This window comes from Otolemur garnettii, unplaced genomic scaffold (assembly GCF_000181295.1).
Source record: "Otolemur garnettii isolate 467f Iridium unplaced genomic scaffold, OtoGar3 scaffold00104, whole genome shotgun sequence".
Taxonomy (NCBI): domain Eukaryota; kingdom Metazoa; phylum Chordata; class Mammalia; order Primates; family Galagidae; genus Otolemur; species Otolemur garnettii.
In genome coordinates this window covers 6,208,728-6,223,735 of record NW_003852499.1, presented here as the reverse complement: position 1 = coordinate 6,223,735, position 15,008 = coordinate 6,208,728, and the positions used below count along the sequence as shown (strand labels likewise).

At 48.8% G+C, this 15,008-nt stretch overlaps 1 protein-coding gene across 4 annotated transcripts in view; it reads right to left on the bottom strand.

Annotated features, from left to right (window-relative positions):
* MICAL3 (microtubule associated monooxygenase, calponin and LIM domain containing 3) overlaps window positions 1-15,008 on the bottom strand; it is a 201,239-nt gene that overhangs the window by 39,879 nt on the left and 146,352 nt on the right. For all 4 annotated transcript variants that reach the window (XM_023517064.1, XM_023517065.1, XM_023517066.1 and 1 more), the window contains 2 exons: window positions 10,243-10,438; window positions 2,402-2,652 (listed from right to left, as the gene is read on the bottom strand). In XM_023517064.1, coding sequence (XP_023372832.1) covers window positions 2,402-2,652; window positions 10,243-10,438 — 447 coding nt within the window. The remainder of the gene's footprint in view (window positions 1-2,401; window positions 2,653-10,242; window positions 10,439-15,008) is intronic.

The window sequence follows — 15,008 nt, the reverse complement described above, 5'->3', positions numbered from 1 at the left end:
CGAACCCGCCACCTTAGGTGTACGTGGCTGGCGCCTTAGCCGGTTGAGCTATAGGCGCTGAGCCGATGGCGATTCTTCTACCTGATGCCTGTTCTCTTCCTGATAATACATTCAGCCTTGGACTCATCAACAGCATGAAGCCAGCATTTCTTCCTTTCTCAGAGAAACGTGAAGTGTACCTGTCGGGGGGACGTCAGGTTTTCTACACAGAGAAGATGCTGAGTCTTAAGTGGATGAGGGGAACTTGCAGCAAAACATACATGGACACAGATGGGCCACATCCAGTAAGGCTGCTTCTGCAGTCTGACTTCCTCCTGAATCTCTTGACTCCAATGCTACTTTGCAGGTGACTGCCTGTGCAGGTGGGGTCCAGGGCTATGGGCCCAGAGACATGTGCACAGTCTGGCAGTGCACGCATCTTGTCCTGTGGGACCTGCTTATGGATGTAAATTCTGGATGGCTGCTAGGAAGCTGGGGGAGAAGGTGGGCAAGGGGGCAGAGTGGGTACCTTTACGTGTACCCGAATCTTCTTCTTTTGAGAGAAGCTGGAACCACTGGCCTTGCAGTTCTCTGTCCCGGGGGCAGTACTCCCCTTCTACAGCAGGGGGAGCCAGAAACACACCACAGCATCAAGAATCCCGCAGAGAAAAAGGGAATGGAGGGGAGGGAAAAGAATAAAAGAAGAGTTATCTTCTGCTGCAGGGCAATAATGTCCTGCCACTGCCTACACAGGCACGGAAGGCCACTGCCCAAAAGGCCTACTAAGGGCTAGGAACACAGGCTCTCATCCGGGAACTTTCAGAGTTTGGCCAAATGTGTTGGTGTGTGTTTCTCTAGTTAAAGCCCATTTCCTACAAGTTTGGTCTTGAAGTTAGGTCCAAGTCCAGAAAATGAAGTCTGCAGGAAAGAAAGCTGGGCTAAACTCTCCTGAAAAGGAAACAAGCTTGGACCCTGAGCTGTGTCAGGACTATAAGCACTAAGCATTAATCATCACCTGAAGATAATGAGGTCTAGAATGATGCAAACAAAATACCTTTCCCCTGGACAGCTGTGACTCACTCTGACTAGTATGGGTGCAGAAGCTACTCTGGGTCTGCCATGATCTGCAGAGATGGGAGTGTGGTGAAGGAATTCGAGGTTTCTGCACAGGCCCTGGGCCTGCCTCCCACTCACACAGACCTTACTCATTTCTCATAAACAGACTGAGCAGGAAGGGGCAGGCTGCCCACTGCCACCTTGTGGGTCCTGCCCCAGCCTTCCTCTGCCTGCAGGAGAATAAGAAGATCAGCTCCTTAGGGACCCATGGAAGTGCTCTGGCCCTAACCATTCTCAGTGACACAAAAGGGTCAGCAGGAGGGTGTGTTTCCTTGACTAATCTGCCTCATCTGGGCCAGTGTCCCAGAGCGGCACAGTTCTCCGGTGACCAGCCCAGGAACGTGAGCCCCCTTCAGGGAGGGGCTTGGGCCTTGCTGTGCCAGAGTAAACAGACCCTGGGATGGGACTGGGCAGTGAGCACACCAAATTCCAGGAAAAGCAGAGATAAGCACAAGAGCAGTGGAGTCGTCGATGCCAGTTCCACAGAGCCTGGGGCTGTCCAGGATGTAATCTGCTTTTCTGACGAGCTAAGAGGCTCTGGTGCTCAGAAATTAAAAGCTGTGTCCTTCTTGTTCAGTTCAAGCCAATCCCTCAGGGGAATCAGGTCTTCACCTATCCTGTTCCTTCGTCATCACCCACCAGACTTCTGCATGACCAGAACAGGGAAAGAATGACCCTCTCTTTACGCAGACAAGAGGAGGAGGCCCCATGAGTCCTTCCTCATCATTCGAGGTAACAAGAGCCGGAGATAGGGTCAGAAATGAAAAACTTAAAAGAGTCCAAGTTAAGAGAATATTTCAGAACCAGAGTGACTGGATATTGAGACTATGACACTCCTTTCCAGGACACTGGCTCAAAGTGTTGCTCTGGGTGTCACTGACTAAACCCTGACCAGTGGCCACCTAAGCATAGCAGCCTTCAACATCCAAAACTAGGAACCAGGGAATCCTCTAGAAAGCTAAATTCCCTTTCTTTGTTAAGATAAACTTCTTTAAAACAAAAGGGAAAAGAGAGAAAATGAGAAGACAAGAATGAGTGACCTGATTCAGAGGGAGCCCTTAGACTGGCCCTCTGCCTTCCACATCCAATTGCTAATGGTGGTATGCACAGGGGACACCATTCCCATTGTCAATGATCAGACACCATCGTCCTCTCCTGTGCCCCCATATCCTGAGTCTGGAGGGAGTATCCCTGGGCTCTAGGAGGCACGTCTGTGTAATTAACGTCAGCCTCAGAAACCTCATACACGCACACACGGATCACTGGGGGGAAGGGGTCAAGGTTGAGAAGAGACTTTTTTCCTGACCTTCACTGGACTCTTCCTCCTCCTCGTCATATTCTTCCTCCTCTTCTTCTTCATACTCCTCTTCCTCCTCCTCTTCGTTCCCAAGCCCAAAGCTCTTGGAGGCCTCAAGCTCCTCTTCGCTCTTCCCTTTCAGAAGAGCATGGATCCTCACAGCCTCCTTCCAAGGGACGCCACCCAGATCAGAGGGAGGCAGCTGTGGCTCCTCCTCCTCTTCCTCCTCCTCCTCCTCCTCCATGTCAGACTCGGAACTGCTGTGAGTAAATAACCATGCAAGCAGAGTGAGGGAACGGCAAGAACCAAGAAGGGTAAAGTTACGTGTCCCAGGCAAAGTACCTGATGAGCAGGAGGAGGAAGCACCCTTCCCTGACCAAGGGGGGCCAAGGGAAGGGGAAGAGTGACTATCAGGGTGGGACAAGAGACACTCATCCCTATAAACACCTACACAGCCAACGTGGGGGACAGCCTTGCCTAGGGCAGGGAGCGCTTCCATCCAGCGAACACCAAGATCACTGGGCTAAGTTTCACAAAGGCATGGTAGGGACAGAGAATGGGGAATTGAGAATGGAGAGAAAGTCTTCTTTCACCTTGATGAATGGAGAACCTGTGGCACTGGGGCCACATGTGATCTTCTGGATCCTTGAGTGTGGCCTTTTGACAGAATCCAAATTTTATAGAACAAATACTTTTAATAAAGGGGACAGAGAAGAGGGCATCAGGTTCCACTTCCTGATGCTCCTCCACACCCCACGATGGGCCAGGCCCCGAGCTGGGAACACACAGGAAGGTGGTGGCAAAGGTACTGCCCAGTGCCAAGGTACGGGAAAGAATACAAGAACAGCTCCGGGGTCATCCCTCCTGCCACACTGTCCACGCTGCCCTCTCAGCTAAGGCAGGACGCGGCACCCAGCGAGAACACACTTGCTATGACTCACACAAGCCCAGACCACGGCTCTTCAGTCCCTAGGACACCCTCCTGTAGCATTTATGTCCTACTCCCTGCCCTGCAGAGAGTTCTGTGAACAAAACTGAGTCTGCTGCAAGCGCCAATACAGTGCCACTGCACAAGTGGACAAGTTTCTCAGACCTTTCTCATGGTCTGATAATTCCCACAGAGTCACTTTCAGAAGAGGATGTGTCCTCAGCAGGAAGCGTATATAGGGCTGGGCTGGGGGAATCTGGCTTTCACAATAGCCTCCACAATCCCCAGAAGCATCAGGTGCACTGGTGGGGTCCTCTCTCTGCCAGGGCAGGGTTGCTCACTGCCTACTGTGTGTGACAGGGTAGCCAGGTGGATACAGTGATGAGGACCACGGCATCCATAATGAGTGTTCTCTGGTGAAGAATTGTGCTTTGCCCAAAGAGAACCTGGCCTTTGCCCTTGGCTCAGGCGCTAAATCTGTGGCCTGTCCTGCCTGAGGGTGCTATCATTGTTTGCCTGGGGGTCCTGGGTCATGGTGGACAGTCTAAAATATAATTTAGGGAGAGGGCATGGGGTCACACAGTTCTGGCTGACCTGGAGATTGAGATCAACCACATGGACTATTGGCCAACCAACCAGTCATTGGCTACACAATAAAAACTATGAACACTGAACCTCAGGGGATTGGTACTCCTTATATAATGTCACACAGGGATGCCAAGAAAGTTATGCTATCCTGCTCCCATGGGGAGGGGCAATGGAAGCTGCAAGTCTGCTACTTTCCTGGACTCTAACACATTTCTTTCCTTGACTGATTTAAATCTGTATCCTTTTGCCGTAATAAACTATAACCGCTTTCTGAGTCCTTTTAGCAAATTATCAAACCTGAGGGTGATTCCAGGAAACTCTGGCACTTGCAGTTGGTGTCAGAAGTTGGGCAGTCTTGCTGGCTACACTCCCTTTTCTCACCAGCTCCTCTGCTTACTCGTGGTGGGACTCTTGAGTTGGCTACTTATGCTCTCAGAGCCTCAGTTTCGTCATCCGTAAGGAGGTAACGTCACCTGCCTCGCAGGCATGTTGTCAAGAATAGGGATTACTGATGTTCATCATGCATGTATTACACTCTGGGATTTGTTTCATTTGATTTGTTTACTCATTTACTTATTCATTCACTTGTTGATTTATTCATTGAACATTTCTGAGCACCTACTAAAGCTCAGCTAGTGGACACACAAATAAAAAGAGCTGGCTCCTCGGCGGTGCCAGTGGTTCAGTGGGAAGGGTGCCGGCCCCATATACTGAGTGTGGCGGGTTCGAACCTGACCACGGCCAGTTAAAACAGCAATGACAACAACAACAACAACAACAACAAAGCCAGGTGTCCTGGTGGGAGCCTATAATCCCAGCTACTCAGGAGGCTGAGGCAAGAGAATCGCTTAAGCCCAAGAGCTGGAGGTTGCTGTGAGCTGTGACACCACGGCACTCTACCGAGCATGACAAAGTGAGACCCTGTCTCATCCAAAAAAAAAAAAGAGCCAGCTCCTTACCCAAGCTCAGTTTAGTGATTCTGCTTCACTCATTCATTCACCCAACTAAAACTTCCAGAGTGTCTTCTACTTACAGTGTAGTCGCTGAACACTGCAGGGAATACAAATGTAACACAGACAAAGATCCTTCTTCAAGGGAGATAAGATGCACATGTATCATGACAAAGGAAAGTGGGATACAACCGTGCTGCGGGAGAGGGCCGAAGGACGCAGTCACAAGTATGTATGTGAATGCCAGAGTGCGGACCTGGAAAGTTTGGCATCTGGGCTTTGATTCCTCCTCAGTATTTCTTTTATTGACATTACTTTTGCCTTACCTTTCTGTTTTCATTAAATTACTTTCCTTATTAATAACATGTAACCTACTGTGGGTCATTTAACACTGTCCAAACATGAAACAGGATAAGGATATGTCTATGGTCATCTTAAATCTTTAGTGGGCAAGGTGAAGGACATCTTTTCCCTTCCTTCTGGCTGAGTGCCTAGGGCCTGAGCAGGGCTACCCAGCAGTCAGCAGTCGGATGGACTGTAATCAGCTCACCGAGGGGCCCTCGGTGCTGGCCTGTCCTGCTCTGCACCACATCATGAGGATGGTTGCACTTGCACAACGTGGGCATGAATAAATGCCCTGTGATGAGGACAACGAGGCCCCACTTATAGCTATTAGTGCCACCTCGGCTAGTTTTATGACAGCTCAAGGACTATGAGAGTGCAGTCAGGGTGGCCTGGAGCACAGAGAAGGGTGCGGAAGGCTAGCCCTCGCCTCTTTTCACAAGCTGCAACTCAGCAACCACCAGAGGCCCTGCTACTTGCTTCTAGAGGTCCCGGACAGGCAAACTGGCATCCCTCTCTTCATGAAGGACAGAGAGAAATCCGGCTGGTGTGGCCAACTGTGCCTTTTCAGGCTGTCATTTTCACAGTATCTCAGGGCAGTCTCTGAATCTGGCCAGGCCCCGTGTGTCACACAAGATTCATGGTGGAAAGTCAGTCTCTCAGGCTCCCAACACCTGCACCCCCTTGGACTCTAGCCTGGAATCTTCGTAAGCACAAAGAATCACTATACCAGAAAAAAATGCCATACAGACAACCAATTTCTCCCTCTTTCTAGGAGAAAAGGGTAACTTCTCAAAATACTACCTCCAAGGAGAGATGGGGGCCAGTAAATCTCATCATTAGACCACCCTACTCTCCCAGTAGGCATCTGTTTTGGTCCAGTAACAATCTACTGTCCTGTGTGATTTCTGATCCAGGTCTGCCTCCCCTCAGACTATACCCTCTCTGAGGATAAGGTCACTGTTGTGCCCAGCACAGCTAAGATGGCAAGAGTGTACAAGGAGCCACAAACACTGAGAGCCATGGCAGGTTCCCCTGATTTCAGAGGCACCCTCGCATCCTCCTGGGTAAAGCCTCCACCAGAAGGACTTGACCCTTCCAGTTAGGAGAATATATCTAAGCAAAACCCTCCCTGCCTCAAGTTAGACCCAATTACTCATCTAAAGCACCTTCCCTGAATTTCCCCTCAGGTGTCCTCTCACTGAGTTACTTCTGTAGCATCAAGATGGGCAAATCCAAGGGCAATGATAACAGTGATGACAGTCACAGAGCCCTGACCACCTGCTGTGCAGAACCTCCCTGTGGGGTAGCCCTAAGCACACAACTACTCTAAGGCATAGCTGCCATTGTTTTCCCATGCTTAGCACACTGGGCTGAGTTCGAACCCGCCATCCTAGGTGTATGTGGCCGGTGCCCTTGCCGACAGAGCTATGGGCGCTGCCCAGTTTTCCCCATTCTTATAAAGGAGGAAACTGATGCCAAGGAGGCTGGATCGTTTGCATGAGAAGTCCACATCTGTCCTACTGTACTCTCCTGGGTGTTTCCCCAAGAACCCAAGAGCTCTGTGGCCACTAGCAGCCTTCAGGGTTGCAAGTCCAGAATAAAGGCTGCGCTCAAGCTCTTAGCTGCAGGGATCCAACCTGAAGTAGGAGACCAGGAATTCGGGTAGGCCCTACTAAGCATGGGGCAGGCTGCACATGGAATGCCACTTCAAGTTCCTGGGTGGTTTTCCAAGGAAAATGGATATTAACCCACTCACAATCAGAGAGACCCTGTGCAGTCATGGCCTAGATTCCATCTCCCTGACAACTGTGTTTACTCCACTGCAGAAATTTACTCCGGCCTAAAACCAGGGCCCTGCTCAGCAACACCTCTTGTTACTTCCTCTGTTGGAAAAGGGTGAGGCAGGAGGAAGAAGGCTGGTAGGAATCCCCCTATCCTCACAGCCAGCCTGCCATCAACTTCAGGGGAGTCCTCTATGACCCTAGCTGCCCTACCCAGAAAACACGCCTGTTTGCTCTGGCCCTCCTGACTTGCCTTTAGAGCCACAAATCTGTAAACACCAGGGGCACTGCACAAGCCCCTTCACTGCATGGGGCAAATTCTCATGGCTAAGGAATCAGGGCAAAACCATACTGCAGCCATAAAACCAGTGCTGCCTCATCTCTGGCCACCTGGTCTTTCTACAGAAAAAGGAAGTGCTATTTCCAGGGTCTCCTCCAGAAGACCCACCTTGCCTGCAAAGAAGAGTCCCAGAGCTGATTAGGCTTGTGGTAAGGTTGAGGACTTAATGGGTTCTAGTGTGAACTAAACCATGGATTTGATTATGAGACTCCCCTAGGCTTCCACCCTAAATCCACTGAATTAGACACCCCACAGGAGGCTCAGGAGTTACTCTTTAACCAAGTATTCCATATCCCAGGTACTGTTTATCATCATGGAAATTCAAAAAAATTAGAGCAATAGTTATCAAAGTATGGTCTTTGGATCACAGCAGAAATGAAAATTCTGGGGCTTTACCCCAGACGGGCTGCATCAGAGGCTCAGCCCAACAATCTGTGCCCTCAGGGTGACTCTGACACAGGGCAAACCTGTCACCAACGCCCTTAGACAGAGTGAGTTTGAGCCAAACCCAACTCTGGCACTTAACGCACCTATTGAGGAGACCTGTACAAGATTCTCCAGCCCCACCACTCCCAATGAGGGAGGCCGTGCTGTGCCGAGAGCTGCAAGGTAGCTGGTACTTGCCAGGTGCCAGGCACTGTATCCCTTGCTTTATGTGACTTAATGCTCATAAGAAACCTATGAGGTTCCTTTGTAGATGAGGAAACTGAGGCACAGAGTGCTAAGTAACTTGACTACAGCTCACAAGTATTAGAGTTGGGCTTGAAATCCAGGTCTGCTTAAATCCAAAGTCATGTTCTCAAACTTCACAAGACACACCACCTCTCACCGCAGAAACCTAAGTAAAGAGTTCTCTAAACTCATGGAAAGTGACTTCCCGGGCTGAATAGGTTAATTCCTTAAATTATGCCATTTCTCATCTTCAAGTCTAACATCTCAGCAAAGAAGGACTGAGGGCTAGAAACGCACCTAATTCTTTGCTTGGTGCTGTAGGGAAGATGGAAAACAAATACACAATATACTTTCTGCACACTCAGGCCTGGAAAACAGGACAAAATCTGCAGCCCCTTCCTCTGAGCTTCGCTCTTAGAGATGGTTTTCATTCTGTGCAGCAGCTAATGGTAGTTTTGACCTTCGCCTCCCCCTTGAATTTAAGTACACTGGGGGCATTTATTATACTGTATAGATGCTGACTGATTTCATGTTTCTATGTGGCCCTTCCTATCATATCCTGCTATAAATGCCATGATTTGGCCTTCTTGGAATGCCCTTGATAAATTATATGAACTTGCTGTCCCACTGCCTTTCACAGTTTATAAATTACAGTGGAGGAAACGCTGTTACTGTGGTAAAGTGGTGCTGACCCACACTCGCTCAGCCTGATGTCAAGCCATCAGCTCTGCTCCAGAGTTTATAAACGTGTTTTGACACACAGGACTGCCCACCTCCACAGTGCAGAGAGAACATGGACTCCTCCTCATCACTTGGGCACAACAAAGAAGGGGTAAGTCTCCTTGGTAATCTGGAAGGAAATGCTGTTACAGGACATCAATGTACAATTAGTGATGGCTTTAGAACTGCAGATCCGAGGGGGAGGCTGCCCCTGGAATATACAGAGGTGTGGTCCAGCCAGTGTCTGACAAGGATGGGGATGGTGGATATACCTGAAAGTAGCTCTGCACAGCGAACACCCTCTGAAAAGCATCCCTGAACTTTAAAAAAAAAAAAAAAAAACTGCTCTGTTCCCTTTTCCGCACACATTTCCTTCATCACAGCTGTATAAAAGTGCCTGTGATTCAAATGCTCTCAAATGCCAACCCAAAGCCTCCGCCATCCAGGCAGCTGCAAGGGTACCCATAATGAAGGACAGTCTTCCCCATACTGACTGACCTCACCCCTCCTTTTTATGTTTGATGCCTCTCATCTCCTCTATAGTCTTCTGTTAGACATTCTGAACCCTTTTGTACCAACATAGTAGATACAGGGGTCCTGGGGAAGGGGTAGCATGCATGTCCCCAGAGGCATCATCCAGCTAGACATGATTAAGACTGGGATGGCTAAGCACGAACCTACCGGCTACTGTGAGTGGCTCCCTGACACAGTGCTGGCCCAAGACCACACAGTGAGCTGGTGGCCGAGTCAGCCCTGATCACTACCCTGCGCTCCTCCCCCTGAGCTGCCTGCCTGGCCACTGCTTTAGGTTGCTTTTCTCCCAGTGGAAGTCTTGATCCTGCCCCGAATCTGTGAACTATAGCTTGAGGGCTAGAGGTATGCCTTATTTTTTCCCTGTTCTTTTCTCAATGATTAACAAAGGGCCAGGGATAAGGCCAGTGCTTCTTCATGAATCTCTGAGTTAAGTCAAGCAGATGAGATCCCCACTGGCTGATGAGATGAGCAGCTAGGACCTCAAAGGGGCAGAGGAGGACAGGCCATGGGCAGCAGGGGAAACAGGAGGCACCATGGGTTGAGAGCAGAGCCTGAGTGGCAATCTGAGCTCCAGTCCAGGCACTTTGGTCTTAGTCTTACCCCCCATCAGGTTTCACACTTACAAGGTGACAAACATGCACTCTTGCCTCCTTACAGGATACAGAAGCCCCATTCATGCAGCCCAGCACCTCACAAGGTAACCTAAGAGCACTTCCACGTGTCAAGTACTGTTCCCAACACTGTAGACACCAGCTCATTAACCCTCACACCAGTTCTGTGAGGAAGCTCCCCGTGTCACCCCACTCCACGTGCACTGGTCACGTGGCTTGCCTAGAATCACAAAGCAGCTAAGTGGCCAAGCCAAGACTTGAACCCAGACAGTCAGCCCGGCTTCCACACTGCTGACATGCTGCTGTGCCACCTGGCCCTAACTGAAGCTGTCTCTCATGAGGACACTGCCTGGGGGCAGGAGGACTCAGGCCCCAGCTGACCTACTGACGACGTCTTCCTCGGTGCCCTTGTCCAGCACACTGCTCAGGTTGTGCTCTGCCTGCGTCTCCTCAGGCACCTCCTCCAGCTCCTCTGCCTGCTTCACGGACAGGCGGTAGTTCTCCAGCTCGATCCTCTCAGGCGTGCCCCGCAGCCTCTTGGCGATGCTGGGCTCCTCCAGGCCATTCACACTCGAACCTGCAGAATGAGGAGAGATGCAACATTCTGATGACAACTGAGGGACGTGAAAATACAAGGACAACAGAGGGGGTGTGGTAGGGAGGAGGCATGGCAGAGGGAACGTCTTAGCCTCCAAGGCTGGCCACTCAGGTCAGAGGGGCAGACCGAAAGTCAAAGAGGTCACAGATCTGCTACAGGCCAGGAAAGGACACTGGCGTTGAGAATGGCAGCATTTCACTAAGGAGGGGAAACAAAAAGACCACGTGTCCACATGCCCTGCAGACAAGGTGAGTTCCTTCTCCTTTATCAACCTGAATGCTGGCTGAGTTGAGGAAGGGACAACCTACTCAGTGACAATGACCAGGTGGAGGTGAAGGGACCTGGGCTAGACCTTGAGGAAGCCCTTCTCAATGCCAAGTAACTAAGTGCCTCTGAAGCAGTTTTCACTGAGAAAAGTGAGTCTTTCCAATGGGCTCCACCCTGACAACCCAAGCTCTAGTCAAGGCTTGTACTCTGGGTCTGGCTGGCCCCACTGAGGTGTCCAGGCCAGCTGCTTTGCAGAATGCCTCACACTGTGGATCGGTTTCCTCATGGTCAGATACACAGTGGGCACTCTGTTTAACAAGAACACTGCAAAGGTGCTGCTGCACCCCTCCCTGGGCATCATGGCTCCGTGGGAGAAGAGTCAGGCTGGACAGCTTGGCTGGAGTGCTGCCCACCCTTCTCTCTGAGGTATAGACAGACGCATTCCCCCCTTGTAAACAATCAGCCAACTGTGGGGCGATGCTCAGAGACCACCTGTGACTGCAGGATCGTCAATGGCTAGTTAGCACACCGCAGTCATCAAAAAGGGTGATTCTAAATATTCTATCACTCCCACTCCACCATCATTCTTTTGTAAAGAAAAACACTTTCCTTATTATTCTTCATATTTTCAAGTACCACTATAGACTCACCAATGCTTTTAAAACTTAAATATTGTACTTGACTTTATATCCCTTTAGTCTCCCTCTATCTAGAACAGTTCTCTCTCGTCATCATCATCATTCTCTTTTGATGTTCATTACCATCCCAGTTTTAGTCAGAGGAGGCCCACCACTTGTTCTTAGGTGTGTCTGCTATAACATGACACAGCACACAGGTATTCACAGAGCCAGACAGACCTGGGTCAGATGCTTGACTCAAGAGTGGCTGGCTGGAGATCTTGGAAAAATTACTTAACTCTTCAGAGCTCATTTCCTGCTCTATAACTGAGGACAACACCCACCCCACCAGGTCATTACTAACACTGAATGAAATTGTGCACATAAATACATGTAAGGGTGTGTGCATGCCCACTCTGTGCCCCACATGTGCCGGTTGCCTTCCTCTTCTGCTTAAACCTGGCACACAGGGAGTGCTCAACGAGCAATAGATCTGATATTCATTAATGTTTTCACCCCTGATTTGTGTGTATTCCTGCATAGGCGTGTTGCATCCATTTGCTCTGGACTGCGAACTAGTTTCTTGACAAAAAGGGGAGAGGGAGCAGTAGTCTCAAGGGTGCAGTCACGTAGTTTATGTTACTGGCCTTTCAAAAAGGCATAGGGTTGGTACAGCAGAGAAGTGGCAGAAACAATAGGGAGCAGGGCATGGTGGCCTGGGGTGGGTCACTGATTTCTGTGACACTACATGCTCTAAGAGGTAACACTGAATCTTGACATGCCATGTCAGACCTGACAGTTTTGGGTGATCTATCAGGCAAAGCCTAACTAAAGGAAAAGAGTGGAAATATTGATTTGGCGATTTTTGTGGCATGACAGGTATAGAAAACATTTTCTGAAGGCCTGGTACTTGCATTATGTATGATGTTTTGAATGTCTTTATAATGGCATTAGAAAGAACTTTTGATGAAATCAGGTAGTCACAGGATAAGTCTTCTTCTTTTTTTTTTTTTTTTGAGACGGAGCCTCAAGCTATCCCCCTGGGTAGAGTGCTATGGCCTCACAGCTCACAGCAACCTCCAACTCCTGGGCTCAAGCGAGTCTCCTGCCTCAGCCTCCCAAGTAGCTGGGACTACAGGTGCCCGCCACAGTGCTGGCCATTTTTTGGTTGCAGCTATCATTGTTGTTTGGCAGGCCCGGGCTGGGGATTCGAACCCGCCACCTTAGGTGTATGTGGCTGGCGCCTTAGCCAATTGAGCCACAGGCGCCAAGTCCACAGGATAAGTCTTAATGCATCTGCCAGAATTACCAGGATCTCCTACCAAATGGCAGTTTAAATTTACTAGAGAATCTTTCCTGAACAGCAAGATCTGGTGGCATATTCATTCACAAATTCAAGTAAATGTATAATGACAGGGTCTGAACACAAATCTTTTGAGTTCATCTGGGTCCTGTACACACACACACCCATCCTAATCCTTGCACCCTTAGGTATATTAGTCTAAATATCCCTGCACCATTTTTAATACTGCACTCAGGGAGCCACAAGCGTGATGTTGAACTAGGGTGTGTGAAGATTAGAAAACATTCGGACTACACGTAATGGCAGAAAGGGGGCAGAGAGCAAAGCTGGTGGATCTGCTCCAACCTTCTTCAAACCTCCCTTCACAGCCCCTGGCTGGGCCCCAACAACAAACTGTGCTAGTTCATCCTTTCCCAACAGCAGTATTCCCACCTCTCTTTCTCCTCACCAAACCCACAGTCCTGACATAACACGGATGGGAAGCTGAGGATACTCTGTCTAGAGTACCATTTGATTCTTTCCTTCTCACCATGCATTTTTGACCACTGTCCTTAAATAGGAAGCACATAAAAAGGGGAAATAAATGTGAAGCAACTACCCAAGTATAAGGCTTCTGGGAAATCCATAAATATGAAATAAAAACTGGTATTTCTTACTTGTTCATTCGTTTTTAAGAAAGAGTCTCACTTTGTCAACATGGGTAGAGTACAGTGGTAGCTGACTGAAACTTCAAACTCCTGGGTTCAACTGTTCCTTCTGCCTCAATCTTCCATGTATCTGGGACTACAGACAGCTAATTTTTTTTCTGTTTTTAGTAGAGATGGGGTCTTGCTGTTGCTCAGGCTGATCGTGAACTCCTGAGCTCAAGCAATCCTCCCACCTTGGCCTCTCAGGTTCTAGGATCCAAGTGTGAGCCATTTTGCCAAGCCTGATATTTCTTTTAGATAAGAGAAGAAAAACAGAGGAAGAACCGTCACTTCAAAGAAAACAAAAAACATTCATCAATTCGGATCCAAGCAATTTCAAGATAGAACAAACATGCTCATGTAGAAAAACACTCAAAAAGCACTGTTTTATGTGGGCAATGCGTACTGTTTGTCAGGAATTCACCAGAACTTCAGAAAACAAAGCAGATTAAAACACTCTCCGTGGTCTCAAAAAGCTATAGACGAGCACACAGGACCGACAGTCCTGTAGGAACCAATTCAGTGGTACTATGGGAATACACAAAAGGACAATTTGGCTGAGCCCAACGACTCAAAACTGACATGTTCTGGAGAAATCGAGTTAGCCAACTTAAAAAAAAACAATTCTGTGAGGCAGGTACTATCATTTTATAAATGAAATAACTGCAGTTCAGAGACATTAAGTAAGCTGCCCAAAGTTACACGGCTAGTGAGCAGCAGAGCCAAGATTTGAATCTGAGGAGGAAAGCAATAATTCAGGAGACTACTATGCTGTCCCTAGGCTTACAAAGAGAAGGTGCATTTCCATAAACAGCCTTCTTCTGATTTCCCTTTTGAGAGTCAAGTCTTCACTATAATCTCCTCCCCACTGTAATTTTCACGAGGAAGGACAGAGCATTTCATGAAAGTTTCTTGGAGCAGAGAATCTGGCGTCTAGAACAACAGACAGTCTGTCCTCCTCCCAGTGTTATTTCTCTAGAGATTTTATAAGCTCTGCAGACTAATGGGTCATCAAGCTACAGAACTTGGCCGTCCAAGCCCAGAGCCTGGGGCTTTGGGGAGGGAAAATGTTGATTTAATTCTGGTCTTGGCTATAATCAACAAAAAAAGAAACCAGAAGCCGCTCAGAGCTATTCTGATCTTTCACACATCATTCCCCAAGAGAAAGGATGCTCTGGATTGTGAAAACCTGAAGATGCATTTCACTGGAGATTTTGTAAAGACTAAGGTGGGAAGGACTAGAGTCTTCTCTACTGCTTCAGGCCCCACCAGGCCATGTCCACACAGAACTCACTCACCAGGGAATGAAGTGGCAGGCCATTGCCCAAGGGCTAGCTCCCCATGGAGGTCACTTTTTCCAACAGGAAGGTGGCAAAGTATACTCTCCTAGTACCCAATACTCAACAACTGCCAAAATATGCTTAACATTTCCAGCCCTTTACTTCAAAATGCTTTGGGAAATAAATAGATCATTGAAATCTGCACCCTTGATTCTCTGTCTTGAGCAAGGGGCTCTCTGTTAGATTAACCAGACAGTGCTGATAAACCAAGATAACAAGGAGGCCTGGGCACGGGCAGCAACACTGGGACTCTCCTCTTATTGCCTAAAGGAAGAGCCTAGGAGAGGACACAGCAGGAGAGCAAGTATAAAAATAGCCCCCAGACACTGGTTTGGA